The following is a 23,383-nucleotide window of genomic DNA, read 5'->3' on the forward strand; positions in this document are numbered from 1 at the left end:
ATTCCATTCCCCCTAGTCCTATCACTACCTGAGATCCTGAGAAGTCCCTCCCCAGCCTTCCTGTAGGCCCCCTTCAGATACTGGAAGGCCACAATTAGGTCACCCATGATGGCTGCCTGCTGAACCCTCTGCTTTGCAATGGGAGGAAGGAGCAGTGCCCAGGCACCGGTGTGCAGAGCAGATCTGCGAGAGCACAGCCCTGAGACACTGTCCTAAGGCAGGCAGCAACTGTCCTCCAGCTCTGACGCCGCTCCACCTCCCACAGCATCCCCACGTCATCAGGCCAGGGAAAGCTTCCTTCAAAGAAAACACAAAGCACACAGCTAAAAGATAGTCACTTACAGTTTTATTTTTGCCTGAAATTATTTCACATCTCTTTGTACACAGCTACAGAACAGTAGTAGTAAACCATTGGTAAAAGCAACAGTGCTAAGGAAAATGTTGGCATCGTTTTTCTTCCTTTGTTTTTTAACCTTAATTCCCATCCTGCATCCACACACAGTTGGGGATCTGAAGGGGGGTGGGGGGTGGGGATAAAAACGAAACAAAAACCAAACAAAAAACCAACCTGGCACACTACATGAGTTAAGACTCAATTTCTGTTTCATTTCTTTAAAAAAAAAAAAACCCAAAACAAGAAAACAAAACATGGCTTGGGCAGGGGTTGTCTACGCAGCAACCGAGTTTGAAAAGACAAACAAACAAAGAAGAAGAAAGAAAAACAAACAAACAAACAAAAAACCCCAAACCAAAAGCTTGGCTTCCATTGAATAAGATTAAATATATATATATATATATTTATATATAAAAAAATTACATTGGCTGTATGTGAAACCTTGAGGTGCTGAAGAATAAAAGAAAGGTGTTAAACAGAGGGGAAAACTTCGCTCTTTGTTTTTTTCCTCCTTGTTGTTTGTAGGGTTTTGGGTCTATATGTTTAAATAAGCAGCTCTGTACAAGGAAGGCTCATTAGGAAGGAAATGAAAATAGGCAACAGCAACAGTGATAAAAAGAAACCACAATTTAATAACTAAAAAACAAAAAAAGGGAAAAGGGAAAAGGGAAAAGGGAAAAAAAGGGAAAAGGGAAAAAAGGGAAAAGGGAAAAAAAGGGAAAAAAAGGGAAAAGGGAAAAAAAAGGGAAAAGGGAAAAGGAAAAAGGAAAAAGGAAAAAAAAGAAATCATCTCCTCAAGCAGTTGTGGAATCTGAAACAACAAAAACTGGAGCAGTCACATCTACAGACAAGTCAGAGCTACCGGACTGGCACAAGGGCAGTTTTTCAGCCTCCCCAGAGGAACATGCAGAACAATGCGTGCACAGAACAGGTAGAAGGGAGGGAAGGGAAGGCAGAGAAGGGAAGGTTGGGTGGGGGGAAATGAAACCCAAAATCCAAACCCAAAGCTGATGCACAAAACGGAGAGAGAACTTTTTCTTCTCTTCCTGAAATCTCGGACATAAAGAGGGAACAACTGAGGCGAGCTGCGATAAAACCTACAACCTTTCTGCGAGTACCCCACGGGCCAAGTCAGCCATGGCTGCTCCCCACCTCCCGTCTTCCAACCTGGCATGGCTTGAAAGACCAGAAGAAAAGTTTTCAGACTTGGGAAGGAAATGTGACTTTATTATTAATCCCTGCATCCCCTCCCCCCCCAGTGCCCACATTCCCCCCTCAATAAAGAGATGGTTTATATTTTTCCCCTTCCTATTTGATAACATTTGAGGCATTTTTGAGATCCAAGACAAGGCGATGCTGGAGGTTGTGACAAGAGGAGGAGTATAATACAGTATGCATTACTCAAAGGCAATTCTTCCAGGAGGACATTTCCTTTAAAATAAGATACAAAATAATTAACAACAACAAGAAGAAGAAGAAGACAGCAAACTAGTTTATACAGTACTATATGCCAAAAAAAAACCCAAAAGAGAGAGAGAAACAAAAACAAACCAAAGGAGGGTAAAAGAATTAACAATTCATAAATAAAAGACAGGTCCCAGACCTGTTATTTGTGAACCATTTCCTTAAATAGGTGCATTATGTAAATCTTATGTACAACAAAATCACTTTGCATAACAACTGCAAGGACACAGGGCGGGGGGGGGGTGGGGAGGGGGGAGGAGGGGGTGCGAAAATCATATTGGTTTTGGTTTTCTTCTCTTGATGATTGCTTGCTTTTTTTCTTTTGCAAGTTTGATGATTTGTTGTGGTGGTGGTTTGGTTTTTTTTTTTCTCCTGTAGCAAAACTGGTGGAAGAAGAGTTCTGGCTGGCTGGCTGCCAGCCAAGCAAACTTGGGTAAATAATGAAAAATGGATTACTTTTTTTTTGTTGTTTTGTTTTTTCTCTCCACACGGCATAAAACACAAAGGCAAAGAAAATCCACAAAGATGTTGTTGGGTTTGTTTTTTTTTTTCCTCTTTATCATCCTCTTGCTGCTACAGTGTCCTTGCTTTTTTTTGTGTGTGTGTTTTCCTTTTCAGTGTAAATTACGTTGATTCCAAAAGCACAAAGCTGCAAGAATCCGGCTGGGTCCGGGCTTGCCCCGTTACCCCCAACACGTACAGCGTCACTCCTCTACCCCACAACCACGACTCCTACCACCAAAGTCCCAGGACTCACTCACTGCTCTACAGGTATTAGCCAAAAAGTTCTTTTCTGGTTCGTGTTTTTTCTCTGTTTGTTTTAAAAATCTTTTCCTTCTCAGGAGAAGCAAAAGAGAAGAGCTGAAGGCAGGGAGAGTTCACCATGCTTCGGTGTAGCGGACGTCCACTTCTTTCAGATTGGGTAGTTTAGCCTGTGCAGGAGGCAGGAGAAGGTCAGAGTTAGTGACACATGTTCAGCGCTCAGGAGAAAAGCTCCTGTCACAGCTGTCCTGCCGGCAAACCGGGAGGCCAGGGTCTGCAGCGAGGTGCGCTGTGAGCGCGCCCTCCAGAGCAGCAGCGCAACCCAGCAATGAGGCTGAAAGGTGTGAAGGGAGGAACAAGATGCTGAGCCTTTCCAGGCACACAAGACAATCACACCTGAGGCAAAAGCCAGTGACTGCAGTAAAACCCACACACCAGCCAGCAGGCCCACATCAAGACCTCCATCTTCACTTTTTATACTCAGCAAAGTCTGTCTGTCAAACCCCAGCCATGAAGGCAGCAGACTCAAACTGCAGCAGCCAGGCAATGTTCCTTCTTCAGCCTCCACACTGACTGCTTGATTTTTCCCTCCATGTATTAACAGAATTTGGAGAGTGCCAGAAACTTCTGGTGTCTTTGTGGTCTCCTCTCCACAACTCCACAGCAGTTGGATGTGTTGGTCCTGAACAACCCTGTGTGAGGTAGAAGGCAATCGCCCATTCCTGCTTGTTGATCCCGTTTCCATGCTTTGCCCATAATTGCACAGCTAATTCTCTCAAAACAAACAAACATGTTTAATTAGGCCAGGGCATAATTGAGGAGTTGGAAGTTTCTAGGAGTCATTATTACCTCACTCCTTGATTTATGTGCATGCATATTTTGATAAGAGCTAGTCATAATCCTACAGACACTGCCAGCAAATAATTTTTCAGTTAGGCAATAATGACTTCAGTAGTGGGTGTTTATTTATTGTCTGGTTCAGCCTGCCTGGTACATATGTGGGTGTCTGTGTGTGTGTGCAAGCGTGTTTAGTGGGGTGGGGGATGGAGTGGAGAGGAAATGTCATCACTGGCTTGTGCCCCAAATGCTCTGCAGACCAAGGGGCGAAGGAAAGATTTGCATCAAGACAACGTTTCTTTGAAGTCTGAGCTGTTCTGCAGAGACCTACAACCATGTGCCCCAGGGAAAGAAACTTACCCTGCTTCTGAACACACACAGAGCTCTAAAAGAATGGCCACTAAGATAAGTCTCACTGAAGGAGGTGAGAGGGGAAAAAGTGACGCACGCCTGTTCTCTCAGCTCCTTTAATTCTCTGCAATCATTGGGACTTTGCTCACAGCCAGTTTTGCTGTTTGCCCTGGCAAGTCCCTTTGTGTTGCTGCTAAGGACTCTTAATGCAATACCAGAGCAGAGGGAACTGGTTAGGAAAAAATGAGTTTTGGTATGAAGTTAGAGGCAGAGGGGCTGAGAAGAAGGGGTAGGACTGGGGGAGCATTTCAATAGACTTGATTTCAGAGCCTTGGGCCAAATACAGCATTGACCTTGATTGTCTGTAAATGCCAGGGGCCTAATACAAGCCTCATTGTGTGAGCCCATCTGAAAGCCAGCTGTTAATTCCAAGGACGATGTCTTTGCATATACAACTGTGACACAAGTTTTGAAAACTTGATCTTGAAAAATCCATGCCAGCAGCATTGCAGGCGAGTCCCTGGGGAAGCCCTGGCTCCACAACCAGAACCAATGGTGTATGCTTGCAGTGAATTCTGAAAGCAGAGCAGTTTCAGGACTTGCCTCAAGTTTGAAACTGAACCCCAGGTTGTGACCTTTTAGAGTAAACCCAGCAGGAGCTGAGGTTTCAGCACACAAGACAACGTAACGTTGAGTTTCATCTTGAGCGCTTGGTTTGTGAAGTGAGACTTTGGCAGATGCGACTTACACAGCACCAGAGTGAAGACAAAGCCCACGTGAAGTCATGAAAGTCAACACATCAGAGACAGTCTGTGTCTGAAACCACCTGGGACTGTTTCCCTCCATAGCTACATTCTGGTTTTTCACACCTTGCAGGCAAACCTGGGCCTTTGTGCAAGTGTTTCTGCTTAAACTCCCCTTTCAATCCACGAGGTACCAAGTTTAACTTGCACCTCCCTCAATGCTTTTAATTCTCCCTTTGCCCTCTGAACCAGAGCTCCACCATGCCGTTTGCCCATGGTGCTTTTGGTCCAGTTAACGGTGCAGGAGATGGCCTTGGGAGCATGCATTAGGTTTTACCTGTCTCTGTATCCTCATTGGAAAGAACCATGAAGTATGTTCCTAGTCATGAAACCTTTACTGCTGATAGCACTGGTGAAATGGTTCAGTTTCTGATTCCATCTCATACTCATCTACTCAGCATATTAAATATTTCCTGGCTCTATCAAAGCCAGCAACTCATAACACTGTTTTCAGTTATTATCTCCCAAAACCAATCCTCTTGACTCTCTTCAGGTGACTTTCACGCTACCCACACTCCATAGGGCCAGTTCTCTCTTCACTACTTGCTACCACCAGGCACTTGCTAAGTGTGCAAGTCCTCCTGGACCAGCTACTTCTCATCTTTAGTAGATGCAATTCAGAAGTACCTTGAGATCTTCATAGGTATCTGCCGAAAGTTTGGTGCTGTTCATGTTTAAACTACACAGGCTCTTCATGGCTGAAAGAGAAAGCACACAAATATTGATGACCATGCTGCATTTTCTTAGACTTCCAGGCTTACAGTAGGCCCAAGCCTACACAAGACAGGACTATGTGCAGCACTCTCAGAAAAAAAGCTGAATAGTGTAAAATATAGAAGTACAAATGGATAAACAGCTGTTTGGGCCCTCATCCAGGAAAAAGTCCCTATTTAGGAAGGGCCATTAAGCATATGCTGAAGGCAGCTGACTTCAAAGAAGTTGAGGCAACTTCTCATAATCAGTTTCCTGCACACTATTCTGAATAGTGCCCCTTCTCAGTGCTCTGCATGGTGCACGCAGGGGCCATGCTGATCTAGCAGTCCTCCCTCTCCCCTCCCTCCCCCATTTCCATTTCAGGCTCCAGTACTTAGCAGAATAGTTTCCTAAGATGAGCCATAACTACTGGCCTGTCTGGCACGTCTGTGTAGGATCAAGCCTATTAAAGGAGCCCTTTAAACCCAGTAGGCAAGGTTTAAAATGCACTCTTGGATGTAGGAAAGAGTCTGATTCTGGCACATTGAGCAGCTCTCAGTGCACAGGGGAATCCCAAAGGCTGCTTAGATGGCCACACTCTGACTCGCCCTGTGTAAAATAAGACTTGCATGGGTTTCACCTCCTCAAAAAAGAAGGAACAAAACATGCCAGAAAGGGTATGAAACCTGCTGCATAGGGTTGCTAAACTCAATAGTAAATTGTCACATGGCCTTGCAATCTTCCCCTCCTGCAGCACAAGGTCAGACACCCACCCAGAGAGGACAGTCACAGCAGGGCATGGGAAAAAAATCTGGGAAGTCCCAGGGCAACAGTCACCACGTGAGATCAAGACAAGTGCCATCAGCAAAGGCAGAGGCAAGAGCCAGAGTACAATCTGGGGCAACAGAGCCCACAGGAGGTCACTAAGCTTTGTCAGGTTCACATCACTTCCTGTTCCCCTTGCTTGCATCTGCAGAGCCACTTGAATGGACAGGGTGGGGGGGAAAGTTTAAATCCAAACACAACCACGGCCTGTCCTAAATCCCTGAGGAAGCAGCGCTGTGGCAGCCAAGCAATCAGTCTTCTGCCTGAACCCATGTAAATTCCTCCAAAGCCACATAATTTTCCTCCATGGCTTATTTTGGTCACTTACAGCTAAGTGCCAGCAGCCCAGCATCCGTGACAGGCGTCTCACACAGGTTGAGCACTTGCAGCATGGTGAGGTGTTCAGACAGAAGCCGCAACCCTGCGTCTCCGAACTGTGGGGCACAAGAAAAGTTGTTTTCAAACAGTGCAGGAACATCGTGTGCAAGCACCTCACGGCAAGCAGGGCAGACTAAAACCAGCTCTGTAGAGGAGGCCTCAAAGCCACACTCAGATTATTTACCACAATCTCAAATGACAGGAGAGGAAGCAAGCAGTTTTATCCCTGTTTTGCAGATGGGGAACAGAAAAATGAAGTGACTTGTGTGCACTTAACCACAGGCCATCGTTTAATTAGGATGGTGCCTTTGAAGTCTGGTCTTTGGATGAGGGAGCTCCCACCCTGGCTACACAAGATGGTTATGGCAGTCCCAGCCAGTTCCAAACCACATCACACACAAAAAGGCATGATGCAAGTGGTATTAATCAGTTATTTTGGTCTCAAGAACAATGTACTATTGATTGGCAATTGTTCTGCTGACCCACTTCACTGCTGCTGTTTCTAAGTTCTGGATTAATGGAAACGAGGGTATCACAAAAGTAAATGGAATCTACACTTGCTGTCTTTTTTAAATTGAAAAAAAACCACCAAAAACCCAACATACAAAACCCAGCCTCTTTGTCCAGTGAAATCAAACTCATTTTGAGCAACAAGCAGCAAAGTTTTTCCAAATCCAAAAGTTACATTGTTAGGACAAATCTGGAGGCGACACAAGACAGTCCTGAAACAAGCAAGCAATCAGATTCTATTTCATATTCCTCACACAGAAAGGAAAAAGTTATGGGATACTAAAGTAGTTTGGAAAACAAATCAAGCCATCTACATGAAGAGTTGAGTGAACAAAAACGCTGCTTTTTGTGGGTAGACTGAGAACAATCCCGTTTCCAGGGAGCAATACGAATGGGTGCTAGTGGAAAACGGGGAAAACCTCTTCAGTGGAGAACCTCAGAGCCCAAAAACCAGCAGAGAAACACAGCAGAAAATTTAAATTTGCAAAGATTATTTTTCAGTTAACAGCTGAATCATTTATTCAGCTCCTTTGGCCTCTTTTTGCTTACAAAATCACCACTTCATCATCATCATCATCATTTCCTTCTTTTTCCTCACTATTTCAGTTTCACTTTGTTACTGCTGTTTTAAAGCAAATCTGGCTGATTGTGGTTCAGGGCAATTCACAGCCCACACTGCACAGACTCTGTGTTTTGCTTCAGCAGATGAGAGCTGCAGCACAGCATCACTTTTTTTTATCCTAAATGGGTGCAAGAATGAGTGTTTCTCAGATCAACAGCAGCACGTGTGCCGCGAAGTCCACAGCATCAACAATGCCTAACTGGAACATTCAACCCAAGGCAGCAGCAACCCTTTGATAATTACAAATAAAACAAACATTTTAAATTTAGACTCTTAAGATGGAAAAATAAAGGAAAAAGCAGCCTCTAAGATGAGCTAGACCACAGAAAGGCCCTGTAAAAACAGCATGAGGACAAAGTCATTCTAAGCAAGCCTCTGCGCAGGCTCCTCTGGTGCTGACGTAATGTGAAGTTTCAGAATCAGTCAGCACTGGTTCCTGCTCCGAGTTTCAGTCTGCAGAGCACCTACCTGAGTTGACCACAGGTTCAGCTGCTTGAGTGAAGGCAGTTTAATGAGGTGCTCAGCACAAGCACTTGTCACATTGGTGAAGGCCAGGCTGAGGTTTTCCAAATTTCCAAAAGATCCCGAGCTTAGCAAGCGGGCCAGGTCTGCATCCTGAAAGCAACAGCAACGATTGATAAGCAGATTAGCGACGCCTCAGCCTGCGAGCATCGGCAGTGCTGTCACTGATACTCCTAACCAGCAAGGGTTGCACAATTACACCGCTTGTTTACAGTAACAGAGAACCACACAGAGAAGTTTCTGTCTCTTTGGCAAGCAGCTGGGGCTCCTGTGGCAGCATTGCTTCACATGCCCTGCACTATTTATCCAGAAATCAGGACAAAAATTGTCTTTGCATGTGTATCCTTATGAGACATGAAGGCTTCAGTGGCAGAATAAATGTCAAAGATGGGTCTTTTAGCTTAAGGAAGATCTCACGGCAGGTCCTAGATCCAAACTGTTCAGGACTGTTACTTGGCCTTGGTAAAGTTAGTCTGGGTCTGTATCCAGTGCAACAGCAATGGGTCTCTTTCAGACCCACAACTGGACATGGTGGAGTCTGCTTTCATACTGCAAAACTCTATCCCCTAATCTACCACCACATCCTACTGTAACTTCCAGATCTGCTCACCAGTATAAATCTGGCAGTCTGATGCACGTGCTGGCCTTGGGAAACTGCTGCACAGACCCAAGAGCAGCAATGTGCCCTTACTTGTGTAAACGCCAGTCGTGTTGACAGAGCAAGTGAAACGGTTCCCCTCTCCACTGACCAAAACCACCGTGCCACAGGGCAAACATAAACCAAGTGTTTAAACATGGAAAGACAAAGCTTCTTTTTCTATTGACATGATTAACTTACTGTGGACTTGGATGGCAGTGTTAACCTTGTGGGACCACCTTTTCTTTGCTGGAAAAGAGAAGATATTTTGGTCAAACAAGTTGCCATTCTGCATTTTGGACCAAGCAAAGCACAGCAAGCTCTAAACCCTGCTCTGATTTCAAAGCTCCCTGTCAGCCCTTCCACCTCTTTCCTGCTTTTTCTGCACTGACAGTTTTCTGACTGTGCTAGATGCAGGCCTCTTGCTACCCAGGGGACATCCACCAACCACAGCTAGTGGTCTTCATGCCATAGGTCAGCATTCTGTCTGCTTCAGCCTGCCATTATTTGGTTACTTTCACTTTAAAGGAAATAGCCTTAAAATGCTGGACTAAGAAAGCAAAGGGGTAGAGACTGCACAGCTGATAAAATAGTTTGTTTGACTTCAAAAACAGCTCACACTTTTCAGGCTGGGAGGAGGGCTTAAAGACAAATCTAAATGTGAAAGAGGGAAGAGGAAGATTGTGGGTATGTTTGCATAGGTGAAAAAGTGCTAATGAGAACAAATCTATCTCCAGTCTGTAGATCTTGTCTTTAAAATTAGGAAAAAGTCTTTTTTCCACAGGCTTTAGCTCTGAGAACTAGGCTTAAAGACCACCTCAGTGTGATGTCACGAATGCTGAAGCACTAAGAAATGCTGGCCAGCAGTAGAACCATTTGCTGCTCATATGTCAAAAGGTGGCAGAGTTTGACAAGCAGACTTGTAAGACAGCAGGATTTCACCTTTATTCTTCCACACAGATTCTAAGCAGGTTATTGAATATCACTCATAAGCAGAGTGTGGGATTAGACACAGCGGTAAATATCACACAGTATACATATCCCCAGCAAAACCCTCCCAGTACTGCTCCCATCCTGTTGTTAACTGGGAATTTCACACCCTGCTTGTCCTTCTTTTGTAGGTCCATTTCTGGAGACTACAGACCACAATGTGCTATGGCAATACCCCATGCAGGGTGACATACCAGCTCTTTTAACTCCCTCTGCCTGTCACACAGCTGTTCATACATTCTCTTTCCCACGTCTGTGCTTTCCAGGGTAGAGATGATCTGGAGCTGGGTGTCGTTATTATCGATGATGTTGTACTCCAGCATCAAACACAAAATCTAGCAGCAGAAGGAGGGAAGAGTGGTCACAGCAGGGCTCACATCCTATTGCTTCCAAACATGCTAATGACACTGGGCACGCTAGTTTAAATCACAGGGGCAATTATTCATTACGCAGGACAGATTAGAGGACAGCAGCAACATTTATTGACCTTTCAACACAAGAAACTAATTTTTTATTCATAAAGAACAAACTCTGATCTCTCAAAGTCAGTCTATCTGTCCTGTCTTCCATTAAGTGCTTGTTCTTTCAGACCAAGAGGTGCAATTACTTGGCATCAGTCCTGGAAGATGCCACAGCCCTCTTCAGAACAGGTACAATTGATCCAGTACTTCCCAGGTACATCAGTTAGACTGCAGATTCGCAGACCTGGGACACTACACACGAGCAGTAGAGCCAAGCAGTTCCCTCAGTGCTGGATTTTTCTGCCCCTAAGTGCCAGCAGAATGCATGTGAAGGGTATCCAGCCTGTGAGGCAGGATGGAAAAAGGCCAGAGAAGCTCTAAGAGAACATGATGCTGGGAGCTCACTGCTGTGGCAGGACACCCTCCAGCTCACTGGGAACACCTCTGACTCACCCCTGGGCAAGGGGCTGCCAAGAACAAGTTAGACACCAGCAAATTATTCCAGTGGGTCACCATGGGCTTAGGACACAAGCTGCCCTCTCCATGCTGCCTTTCCCTTCCAGCTACACATCAGGCCATGGCAATTACAATGCAGAGCTTTTATTCCTTCCTAATTTTAATTGTTTTCAATGAAAACAAAAAAAGTCATCAAGGAACATAATAGTCAAATCCATGCAGCACACTTATTTACTGGATTCAATTAGCATGCACAAATTTAACTAAAGGAAAAATTATAGCTTCTTCCAAGTCTTTAACCACTGTCTATTTCCATTCAAAATATACTACAACATTTATCAAGAAAATCCTCTAAAGAAACCTAGAAAAACGTGTCAACCAAACACCAAAACCAAACCAAACCAATCACACCCAGAAAAAATATCTGTATTAACCCAGGCCCCTAAGGTTTTGCAAATGCACTTCTTGTGCACTGCTCAATACAAGCATCAGGCATTCAGTGATGGACAAGCCTTGTGGTTCTGAGTTCTGACCCCTTACCAAGAGTCTGTACCATCATGGATGTTCATTTCCCATCCTAGCCTCTGCAACTGAGTTACAGCAAACCACCTCTCTCTCCAAAAAGGCTTGCACACTCAGATATGCACAACAATGCTGTTCCATTCCACTTCATCTAGAGAAACTACTGCCTGGTGCTGGTGTTTGACACAATACAAACCTGAACTCAGCTTCTCTAGTTCCACTAGATCTAATTCTGGGAAAGGCAGTGTGATACTGAATCTCAACACTGCTCAGAAACCCTTATGGCTGTGTATGTTTAGGGCTTACCTCAACCATTGTCTGGTTACCCCTCAAAGCCAGTAGCATGCAAGGTCCTAATTTATTCTCAGCCAGTGAAAGCAGGAACTTCTTTGTTTTATAGCAGGATCCCATTAAAATATGAACCTGTTTGAGAAAGAGAGCTAAAATTAGAAGTGTAAGCCTAAGAAACACAGATACCTCTGGAAGGGACATTGTTATGCACTCAAACAAATGTATGTGCTTACAACTAACCTAAAGAAAAGGAGGTCCTCACTGCAACAAGGGTTGCAATCTCTCAACAGCTTTATTGTTGACTGGAAGTGACTTTTTGGGAAAGGTGATGCCTACAGATATCTGAAGGAGCAGGTAGTCTTCTTCCATAAAGGAGCTCAGCTGATAGCCCAGAGGCCTGATACAGGCTCCACAGGAAACATCAGCGCAGCTCTGCAACTGCCCCTGGCCCCAGTAATGTGATGAACCCAACCCCAGGGGAATCACAGGAGATTCTGCTTTGGCATCTGTTTGTGGCTCAGTTTCCTTCTCCAACAATGCCAGCTGGTGAGCAGGGGTTGTGTGGGCTGGATGTCTAGTTAGTGTGCTGGCAATCTGCTGGCTGAGCTGGCCTTGGTTAAGGGGGGGTGATGGTCAAACTCAGAATGACCAGACAGGAGCTGACTGGGAAAGGAAGGAGTGCCTTAAGAAAACCCAGTGGTCCTGAGCCCTAAGCCAGAGAGGACTTCATGTGCTTTCAATGCTCTTGCTTTCCCCTTTTGCTCAGTTTTCCCTGAAATGAAAGAAATGCTGAGAACATGGCCTGAGTAAGACTGCTTCAAGTCCACTAGCAGTCAAGGGTGCCCTGCAGACTCTCCTAGCTCCAGAAGCATCGGATGATCCTGCAGAGTACCACCTTTGCAGAAATGCAAAGCCACTCTACAAATCAAATATGAGAGGCCCTTCTAACAGAAGAGGATGGAAATATTCTTCCCCATTTAAAAGTGCTAGGGATTAACTGCAGAGAATTTTGGGTTCCTAGCTGAGAGTCTTATTTTATGACCCAGATGGCTGATTCACCAGCTTGCTGGCAAAGCGCTGTGTGAGAATTTGTAGCTTCCAATAACCTGGGCAGTAAGAGCTCTATTATGTAGCCTCAACATCAGCACCACTCTACAGTAAGCTTGTAAATGCTTTCTGTGGTCCCTCAGGTTCACAGTATTGCCTGGACTATGTTCAGTACTGCTGAAAATATTGCAACCATGCCATGGTGGGGGTCAACTTTATGTGGATCATGTGCTACCATGTGATTCTTTCTCCTCCTGGCTTCATTACCCACAAGGCCAAAATTCAACACTTATTTTTCTTAAGTATCCATCAGCCCAGGTAAGTCTCAAGCCACAAGGGATTTCATGTCCTTGCATTTATCATTAAGCCTTTTTGGAGGTTTTCTTTGAGCTAGGGCAAATATTGAAGCTGACACTAATGCAAGGCCCATCTCAGAACAGGATGTTTTTCAAACTTTATGGTTAGTCGTTAGCAGCTCTTTAAGTATTTATCAACATCCTTGCAAAGGGCACAGAGTGCTGCACCTTAATGTGTGTTAGCATTGTGCTTTCTCATGCACGCCATCTCCTGATGCTCATAAATATCTTGGACCACAAAAGCCCTCAGGAGGAAAGATATAGCTGTGAAGAAATTTTCTGTTCAAGCACAAAAGAAATGAAGAGGGATAAAACCTTTTGTTAACAGTCTTTGTTTATTATCTACTTCAGAGGTATCCAATCGATCTGAATTTAAGTCTAGAGTGTAGACAGACATGCATGTTCTTAATGTTCCAAAATGCTCAGCGTGTGGGAGATGCACAAAGTGTAGGTCCCCCCTGGAAGGCACTTTGTGTACACACAATAGCCAACTTCAGCAAATGTTTTTCCCTTTACCAGGGAAAGGAAGTAGCATCATTTCCATCTTACTTGCTAGATGGAGAACTCATACACAGGGAGCCCTACGTGACTTGACCCAGGTTGCACAAGAAGAGTGCTATCATCAGTGATTAAAACCTCTCATTTTCTGTCTAGCCATTCTGAGATACAATAGAAATAACTGCAGGAAATGGAGTGCTGGTTTCTATTACAGCTCCCCACAACAATGGAACTGGGTAGAGAAACTGCTAACGTTATTCCTTCTCTCTTTCTTTCTTCTTCCTTCCTTTCCTCCCTTGCTTTCCTTCTTTCTCTTCTTTGATTAACTCATTGTTCCCTTCTTCCTTGCCTCCTAGTATTCTGTGCTGAGAGAGGTTATTTTGCACAGACACACAAACACACATATTTATAACTACAAAAATACATACACAGCAAATCACAGAATCTTTTTGGTTGGAAAAGACCTTAAAGATCATCAAGGCCAGTTATTATCTACCTACCAAGTCTGGTGCTAAACCATGTCCCTCAGCACCACATTCAAACACCACTGGGGATGGGGATTCAACCACTGTCCCAGAGATCCTCTTTCAGTGTTTGAAAATCCTTTCAGTGAAGAAGTTTCTTCTAATATCCAACCTAAGTCTGCCCTGGTGCACCTTGAGGCTGTTCCACACAGATACATAGAGGTGTGGTGGTGTGCGTTACACTACCAGTGGGAAAACTCATCAATGTTCAAAAAGAGAAAGCTAGTATGTCAGCCAAACTGTGTCTGCAAGGAAGTTGAATGAATTTGGGGATATAAAGGTTTAGATTTCTTGGTGAATTCTTGTGGTTTACAGAACCATGCTTTTGATAACTTTTTGACAGAAGTGAGTCAATCTTGTCACTGCCAGCTATGCATTAGCTACTTACTGCAGGGAAGTTACTAAGCTCACACCATCACAGGCACGTACCATACTGGCAAACAGCTCTCCATCGTCATCACATGCCACTCCTCCAGGGCTGTAGAGCTGGAACCAGCCATCTTTGCCAGCCCGCACACTCAGCAAACACGAGTGGACCTGCCAAAAAGTGCAGACATTGGGAAGGTTACAGCTCCTGCCAATAATCACCAGCATCCCCCACACTGGGCTAAAAGAAGTAACTGCAAAACCCAGGACTGCTGGAAACCTCACGGTTAATATTCCAATCTACAGAGCTGCAGGCAAGCATCCACTCACAGAATCCATTTATTCAGCACAAACAAGGAGGGAAGATGTGTCATCACTAATTGCATGGCCTTTGCCATTCCCTTTACACAAACCAACCACAAAATGGCTCTAATCTAGAACAGCTCTTTTCACTTCGAAAAAAACCCCAAACATAACAGAAAACCAAAACAGAATCTCAAATTTCTGAGCTTCTGACATTTCCTACCCCCCCCCCCCAATCTTCCCTCCATGTGTGTCTATACCTCTGATGTGATCTGCATACCAAATGCAGTTGGCTGCTGGCTTGCTCATTCCAACCATTAAAAATTCTTATTACTATAATAAAATGTCACCAGAGTCAGAGTGAAGGCAGTTTACCAGGAAAATTCAGCAGGGATATGTAAGACAGAAATTGCACAGAACTGGCACCAGTGAGCAACTCTTAGTCTAAATTTGGCCCACAATATAAATTACTACATCTAGTCCCACAGTCAACAGGAGTCACAATAAAGCTCTTTTTTTTTTCCCCTCCCTTGAAGAGACAGATTTCTATTTCAGTTTTTGAGGAGGGGAAGAGAGAGGCAAAGTCCATGCTCTTTCCTTGGGGAATGTAACACCAGCGACAGATGAAAGCCCTGTGCCATTCTTAGACATGAAGGTCTCTCTCTTCTGACAAGGCTGACTCTGCTCAGAAAGCATGAAAACCAGAGTTTCTGGGTAATGATGATGACAACACAGCCTCCTCACCCCCAGACTGGGGGAGCTTTCTCCTCTTTATGCCAGAAGCAAAAATTAACGTGGATGAGAGGTTCCCTCTGACTCAGCCAAAGCTGATGATGTTGAATAAGCTGCGTGTGAAGCTCTAAAGAAGTCAGCCACCATGGGGCTACAGCTACGCACTCCAGTAACACACCTCCCACCTCCTTTCTCCTGCTAATTCATGAGAATTACAGTCATTTGCACATAATGTAACTAAAATGCAGCTAAATAAACCTGTTATTTTGTAAGCTGTATGGATCCAATAGTTTTGCTTTCCTTTTTTTTCCCCGTACCCAAGACAAAAATCTCTGAAAGATTCAACAGAGTGTTGGAAAACCTTGCTGGTTGCAATTTACTAGAGAGCAAGGACATCAACTGATGCCAGAGGAGGAGGACACAAGGCATGTTTATACACAGAGCAAGAAACCATTCATACCAAGACTGCGTGCCCTGAGTAGCTATTACTCCTTAAGACTTCAGCACAGCAGAGTCACACCATGTTCTGAAACAAACTACCGAAAGAGAGAGCTTCTGAACAAGCACACTTGCAATCCCTCCAATTAAAACTCTGTGTAAACCAGCAATACACTCACCTCTTGCCTTGGGTCTTCTGCAAATCTCTGAATCACATATTTCAGCTCCCTGAAAAAAAGAAAAGCAAAGCCAAAACAAAGTTAAAAGGACAAGGATCAGCAGTTGCTGGTTACAGTACTCACACAAGTGTCACAGTTCTCTAGCATTACACTTTAAATAATATATATTCATGCACTTTGGAGAGGAAAAAGTTGAAGTGCTTCCACAGGAAGGAAACCTGAGGTCTCCTAATCACAAAGGAGAGTGTCTATTCACAACAGCCTAGGAAAGTTTTCAGACAAGTGCAGTAAACTAATTTCTAAGTTCTCTCACCACGCCAGCCCTTGGGCTCCTGCTGTCACAGTGAGTTACAAAGAAAACTCGATGTTTTTATTGCTAACAGAACATGCTTTCAGCCCCTCACAGATGAAAAACATCAGAGAGACAATACTGAATGATGCATCACTGCTATTACCGACTAGTACAAGTATTTTAAGTAATTACCCCCTTCAATAAAGCAAACAAGCCCCACAAACTTACTTTGTGAATTTCTCATGTGCAAGAGCCCTGAAATTTAAAACAGAAGAATATGAGGATCTGGGAGAAGGGGGGGAAAAAAAAAGCCCACAAGCAAACAAAAGCCCAAACAACCACTTCCCAGTTCTTTCCAAATCATGAAAGGATTTGCTAAGCAACCAGAGCACACAAGGCAAAAAAAAAGAATAATCTTTCCAAAAAAGATCAGGTAAAGTCTCCTTCATTAATGTAGAGGGGGAAAATAAAATAATCACTTGGAACAAATCTCAAAGCTTTTCCTGAGTCTGGTCTTAGACAAAGCTCTGACTAACGTCAGTGGGAGCTTGGGGTCAGAAGAAAGTTAAGTAAAAGGCTCGTACCACAGCTATATAATTAAACCCAGAGTTTTGGCTACCTCCAAGAGGCAGGTGAATTCTCTAATTGCAATGCAATTAAGGTACAGTCACAACTAATGAACATCAGACACCAGTAAAGCAATTAATGGTCATTCTGTAAAGTGACTTGCATCATGGTATGGTTTACACCTCCCCCAGGACTGATGTTTGACTTAGATAAATGATGTCTCTGTTGCCTATCTCCCAGCTCTTGCTGTAGCCCAGGTAACCTGGCATGGAGGATTAGACCTCTCTGATTCAAGACATTAGGGGATGTGATAAGCTGGCAAATTGTACAATTACAGGTTGTAATGTTTGTCCGTGGAGGTCTGCCTTTCATAAACACTACTGCTCACTAATAGGTTTCTGAGGGAGCTTGGCTGATCCGTGGGGTAGCTTCTTCATTTAACGCAAAATACAAATGGTACGAGTCTCTGTGACGCCAGGAAAGCATCTTCCTCCACTAAATCTCTCACTCTCTCCTCACCAGCTTCCCTTCCTTTCCTGTCTGCCTGTCTCTAGTTAGCCAATTTTCTCTTCAGGATCATCTTAAGAGAAATGAGGACCGGAGGCAAAGATGGGGAAGTCTTCATGCCCCTCTGCATCAGCCAAATCAGACTCTAAGCTCTCAATCAATTACTAGAGGCCAAAAGCTCCTGTTACCATCAGTTTATACTTGACACTGTATTTCACCATAAAACAGCAGCAGCAAGAACAATCCAGTAAATGCTAAGACTTACTCTTTGGGAAATGGGATAGGTTGAAGCAAGCTGGCCAGGGCTGGTCTCCAGTCATCGTAGTCTGACCTGAGAAATGAACATCTTATTAATAGGTTACTACCAAGTACTACCTAGGGTTTGTCAACACTCAGTTTAAGGAGTTTGAAGTTTTTTTTACTGCAGGCACCAACAACCCTTCTGCTTTACTGAGACACTCTAAAGGTCTATGGTGACATTTCCCTTTCCATTTTCTGCACATTCTCCACTGAGGCACAATAAATCTGGTATTTACAGTGACCTCCACAGAGATGCCTTCTTTATGTCAACTTGAAGACATTTGCTGTTTATGAAACCTGTTGACATTTAATCACCAAGGAATACTTTCAGAGTCGGTACAGCAATTACCACTCCATTGCTATTTACAGCCCTGCTCTGCATTTAATTGGATTTTATGTAATTTGTTTCTTTGCTATGAGCCCATTTCTCAAAACAAAGACACCCCCTCTTTTGAGCTTGGCACGAAGGAATGGGTCAACTTAAACAGCACAAAGCCTTTAGCTTAAGTGGCAAGACACCAGAGAAGGAAGTACTGTGAAAATGGATGAGTGAGGGCAACCATAGCAGAGCACTCAGGCCAGGGGATGCAGGAAGAAGTGTCTCCTCTCTGCTTTGTTAGCACCACAGCTCCCAACTGATGCACTTCATCCTCCTCTCTGCTGTCTATAACAGAATTGCCCTTTTATGAGGAGACATCATCTGAACCAGGATAAAGAAAACATTTTGCTTCACAGGGGGCCAGTGGCAGCACATCATCTCAATCTAGCTGCAAAGCGCCAGCGCACCTGGTGACGCAGGTATGGCTTCTTGGGTAGGAAAGGCACTCTGCACACTGCCACCCCTTCCCTTCACATCATCTCCAATATTGAGTGGCTAGTTAGCACTACCTAACTGATGTCCAAAGGACATTGATTAAGATGGATGAAGTGAAGAACACAGGAGATAACAGAATTTGGCAAGTCAGCACCACAACGGGGTACGGCCCAGACATCAGCACTGCCTGCTAGGCCACTCTCACTCCAATCAATACCAATGACCATACACAAAACACATCTCCTCTGGGGTAAAATGCCTTGGGATGCCTGAAAAAGGCAACACAGAAGAGTCTGTTGTCTCCTCTTACTGCTGTTACCCCCCTTTGGATCCCAGTTTCAAATGCCAGACTACTGGCTGCAGCTTACTGCAAACTTGGCACACAAGTATGGTGTTTCTTTAGGAAGGAACGACGTGTGATGCTCTCAAACGGACAGTTACCCACTGACAGCATTACAAACAGACAACACATGCACAGGAAAAGTTCCAAAAGAATGCATTTCTTTGCAAAGAGAAGGTTCCAGCCCAAAGAAATTGAAGATGGATGCATTTCTGAAACTCTCATCCATTTTTTTCCTGAACCATAAACCCCAGAGATTTCCATAAACACATGATGCAGGACAGTCCATACAAATCATGTCTGTAGATACAAAGGAAACCTATGTGCATGAGCAGTGTATTAAGAAGCAACATGCAGAGAACCTCTAATTGAAGGGATAATCATCATGTAAAAATCAACCAGGGAGGCAATTATCACCTGCCCAATAGTGGTATGAGTTCAGGTTACAAAGATCTGTGATGTTTCATGCAAGTAACCCACCTACAAGAACGACTGTGATCTGACAGTGGCTTCACATGCTAAAAACCAGATGAATGCCATTAAAAAAGCACTGTGAGATGGATTAGAGTAGCTCTTCTTCCATGACACTGTGCCTAAGTCCCAAGTTCAATACAGACATTAGAATAGAACAGAATAGAATAGAACAGAATAGAATGGAATAGAACAGAACCGAACCGAACCAGACCAGGTTGGAAGAGACCTTCAAGATCATCATGTCCAACCCATCAACCAATCTAACTCACCTAAACAACATTTTTCTCCTGTAGGCAACTTCAGCAACTAGTCTTGCCCCCTTCAATCTGGGTACATACTTTCCAATCTATTCCCCAACTCCCTCTACCAAGAGGCCAAGAACCACAACACTGCATTGAGTTCCAGAGGATGCCTCCTCCCCCATCTGCAGCTGTTAAACAATCATAAGAACACCTAGATACAAGGCTGGGGCTTGTAGTGAGGCAGGTAGCTCTGGAACTGAGGTGGCACTGGCCAGGGAAACATCTCAGTGCTAGTTCTCTTCAAAACACCAAACAAATAACATTTATTTTTTATGGAGCATCACTTCTTGTTAGCTTTAGCATTTAAGGTACACAGCATTGCACATGTGAAGCATGCAAAAAAGAAACCTCACACCAGTGTCAGCTGTGCTAGAAGCCACTGAGTCTAATTTTCAGCTCCATCCAAACAAAAAATCTGTTCTCTGGTCTAAATTAGGAGAAACTCTTGAGCTAAGGGGTGTAACACCAACCTAAAGCAAGCACAGGTCCATCACAGACAGGCCACACTGCGAGCATCTATTCCCAAGGCTTGTTTCAGAGACAAAAATTCCTTTCCTGCTTAGACATTAAACATGAAGATGATTGACTTTGTTTAGTGCCTCAGAAAAGCAAGACATGAAGCAGGACTTCATTACAGTGGGTTGGTTTTCCACTTTGTCTGTGTAAAGTGAGTATCATGAAACACTTGAGGATGGAGCTTGCCATATAAACTGAAATAAATCAAGGAGACCTCTGACATACCACTTCTGAGATGAGCTCTCTGGGTTCTTTTAACAAAGCTTGGATTAACTAAGGCTCTCTACCAGACCATTTTTTGTTCCTATCCAACAGACAAATTGAATGAATTAGCGACAGAGAACTCTGACCTGTGTTCAAATTCATCTCAAAGTGTCTTGTTTACCTAACAGGTCTCTGTAGGAGACAGAGGATGCAACAAATTTAGAGCTGCAGCCACGAGAAGTGCCAGAGGTCTCTGATGCACACTGCCTGGGTTTCACTACATTTGTTAGGCATGAAAACATAGTCCAGACCACAAGTAGTCTGACTTTGAGCTGGCACCACACTTCCACCCAAACATCCATCTCTGTGCTCAAGATGTTGTGTGTTCCTTCTGTTACCATCTATATTCCCAGAAGCAGTTAGTCCCCTGGTGCTGTCCTGGCATCACTGCTGTGCTGAAGCCTCAACTCCCTCCCCACTTCTCACGAGAGACCTCTGGACGCAGCCTGAGCGCTGGCCCTGAACAGCTCATGCATGGACCTCAATGCTGGCACTTGGATCCTCACAGAGCTAAGAAGTCTAATGAGCAGTACTTCCTTTTTTTTTCTTTTCTTCCTATGAAAATTCCTACTGAACCAGTATCTGGGTTTACTCTAACTGCAAGCACTTTAAGGGCAGATGTTTGAGCAGGAGAGATCTGAAAGTTAGAAGGCTGCATTAGGAAACCCACAACTGTTGCAGGTGTTTCACGCTACATGAAATACAGCACTTGCAAATCTCTCCTAACGGGGCCTCAGAAGCTGAGACCCACTTGGAAGCTCAGTTGCCACAGCCTCTCAAGTTAAGCATTACGCCACAAACATTCCTCCTTGAGCAATCTGGAGAGTTGTGATTAGTAATAATGTGAACCAATCCATTTTTCATGGCTGACCTTCAAAAGAAATTGCGACAGGAAGGAAAAAGCTGCTTTGTAACAGAGTAAGAGCAAGTGAAAAGCTGCAGACAGAACTGGGCAGCATCACCCTCTGACTTCTCCTGAAGCTCTAAGTTATGTGTGGTGGCAGCCATTTGCAGAGCAGGTCTGTGAGGAGGCAGTGCAAATAAACCATGGCCTGTTTTCCAGGAGGAGAAGAAAGAAAACCATTTCCTACTAAATCTATAGTTTGGTCACATGAGTGGGACCTGAACAGCGAATCGACACAGCCAGTAATCCCTTCAATCTGAGCTAGGAAACATGAAACAAACACAGCACAAGAATAAAACTAAACTACTTATTAAAAGCCTACGGTGTTTCTCCTCCTCCCACCTATTCCCTTTTCAAAAACATTTTCCCTCTGTCTCTGCTCATCTCATCTGCACTTTTCTTTTATTCTAGACAGTTGATTTCTTTCCTTTTTTTTTTTCCCTCACCCATTCAAAGCTCTAGCACAAGACAGAAGTGTTTGAAGCAGGCAAAGAAAGGGAGACAGATGAGCTCTGGCTGCAGTTAACAACCACCTCAATGAGCCAGACAAAGAGACCATGCCAGGAGGAGGAGGGAGCACAGAGGTACAGGGAGAACTCAGGAGAGTGCCTATGACAAACTCCCTTCGGAGCTCTTCAAAGGGTGCTAGGCTGAATGCTCACACTCAACTCACAGTCTAAATCCCAGGATTTGCCTTATAAAAGCAGAGGAGAAGAAAGACTCCCTGATGGCTCGGAGTTTTGCAGGATGCGCAATTTCAGGCAAGTCAATGCGGCAGCAGTCAACCTGCAGCCCAAGATCTGGGTTCCTGGGAATTGTGTGTTAGGCTGGGGGTCAGGGTGAAGACTGTCTTAACAGTCACCTGCTCCTGCACACAGCTTTACTTATCCTGAAACCTTTTTTTTAAGGAATTGGCCAGAATATTGACCAACCATAATAATTAAACAATCCCCAACTGCAGTGCCTTTGGACCACCGTTGCTGCTGGCCTGCCAGCATAATACATTTTCCTTCCCTGGGATCACCTTCCACCAAAATGAAAACCTGCCCATATGTCACATGCAGTACAAACAATCCAAAACATATTAGCAGCCCAGGGCAACCCTGATAAACATGACATAAGAGAATCCACTTGGGATATTCAGAGCATGCCACTGACCTATTGGGGAATGTGGAGAAGGCAGGGGAAGCTCCAGTGGGTGCTCGCGTTCACAAGGCTGTCAGTCAGAGACTGTAAGACCCAAGCCCTCTGCTTTTAGAGGATAATAAAAGGGGCATGCAGCAATTGATTGGACACAGGTTGTTGCTCCAGACTGAGCAGCTTGACAAGGCCAGGAATCTTTTAGGTAACTCCTCTGTTATCAGTTAATAATAAGCTGATCAAGTTCCCCTTCTTTCCCTGGCCCCAGGTTCAATTCTGAACTGCATGACACAAGGTTTAGCTCAGGGCTCCAGAGCAGGTTGAGAAAAAGCCCCATCAGACCCCCTGCCATGTAAGACACAAATCTATCTGCAAAACACATTCAGCCTTCTTTTGAGCTGGGTTTGTTTACTCAGAGAACAAAATTTAGTCCCATTGAAAAGCTCTGGAAAGGTCCTGCCCTGGCTGTTGAGGACAGAAAAGTCTTTCACTGCTCACAGTTGGCATGCCAGCATTAGGAAACAACAATGCAAGTCTGCCCAAAGGAGCAGACTCTACCCTGGTCATACAGGTCCCAGAGAGGGGTACAAGTGTTTGGGCATCTGGAAGGGCCCTTGCTACTACAGGTAGCCATGGAAACAGCCAATAACACAGACGAAGGGTGACAGCTGACAATACACCACCATCAGTACCACAGCCTCCCTAGGAGACATCTATTCAGGCAAGCAGTTTCATCTGCTACTTGCTGGCACAGTTGAAGTGTCCCCCCACATGCTGGGGTGTTGCCAGGGGAGTTAGTAGGGTGCCTCAGGTGACACACAGACATTGAAGTTTCCAGTGCAAGGAAGAGGACTCACAGCTCCTTTTACTGCAAATTTCTCTAATGTGAATTGTGCTGTTTGGTTGTACAAGAAATTCTCTAATGCATGGAAGCATTAACGTGCAACTGGGAGCTGGACAACCCTAAGCAGCTCTCAGAGCCTCTAATTTAATATGACAAAC

The 23,383-nt window shown here is 44.4% G+C and overlaps 1 protein-coding gene across 1 annotated transcript in view; it reads right to left on the reverse strand.

Annotated features, from left to right (window-relative positions):
* Positions 1-324: 324 nt before the first annotated feature.
* CMIP (c-Maf inducing protein) overlaps positions 325-23,383 on the reverse strand; it is a 60,816-nt gene continuing 37,757 nt past the window's right edge. The window contains exons 10-20 of the mRNA XM_068150877.1: positions 17,593-17,658; positions 16,482-16,508; positions 15,962-16,010; positions 14,373-14,480; positions 11,534-11,650; positions 9,983-10,123; positions 9,000-9,047; positions 8,108-8,254; positions 6,458-6,563; positions 5,239-5,309; positions 325-2,790 (exon numbers count right to left, since the gene is read on the reverse strand). Of these exons, the coding sequence (XP_068006978.1) occupies positions 2,737-2,790; positions 5,239-5,309; positions 6,458-6,563; positions 8,108-8,254; positions 9,000-9,047; positions 9,983-10,123; positions 11,534-11,650; positions 14,373-14,480; positions 15,962-16,010; positions 16,482-16,508; positions 17,593-17,658 (934 nt within the window). The 3' untranslated portion in view covers positions 325-2,736. The remainder of the gene's footprint in view (positions 2,791-5,238; positions 5,310-6,457; positions 6,564-8,107; positions 8,255-8,999; positions 9,048-9,982; positions 10,124-11,533; positions 11,651-14,372; positions 14,481-15,961; positions 16,011-16,481; positions 16,509-17,592; positions 17,659-23,383) is intronic.

Source organism: Melanerpes formicivorus, unplaced genomic scaffold (assembly GCF_026170545.1).
Source record: "Melanerpes formicivorus ecotype bairdi unplaced genomic scaffold, bMelFor1.0.p_v2 SCAF_20, whole genome shotgun sequence".
NCBI lineage: Eukaryota > Metazoa > Chordata > Aves > Piciformes > Picidae > Melanerpes > Melanerpes formicivorus.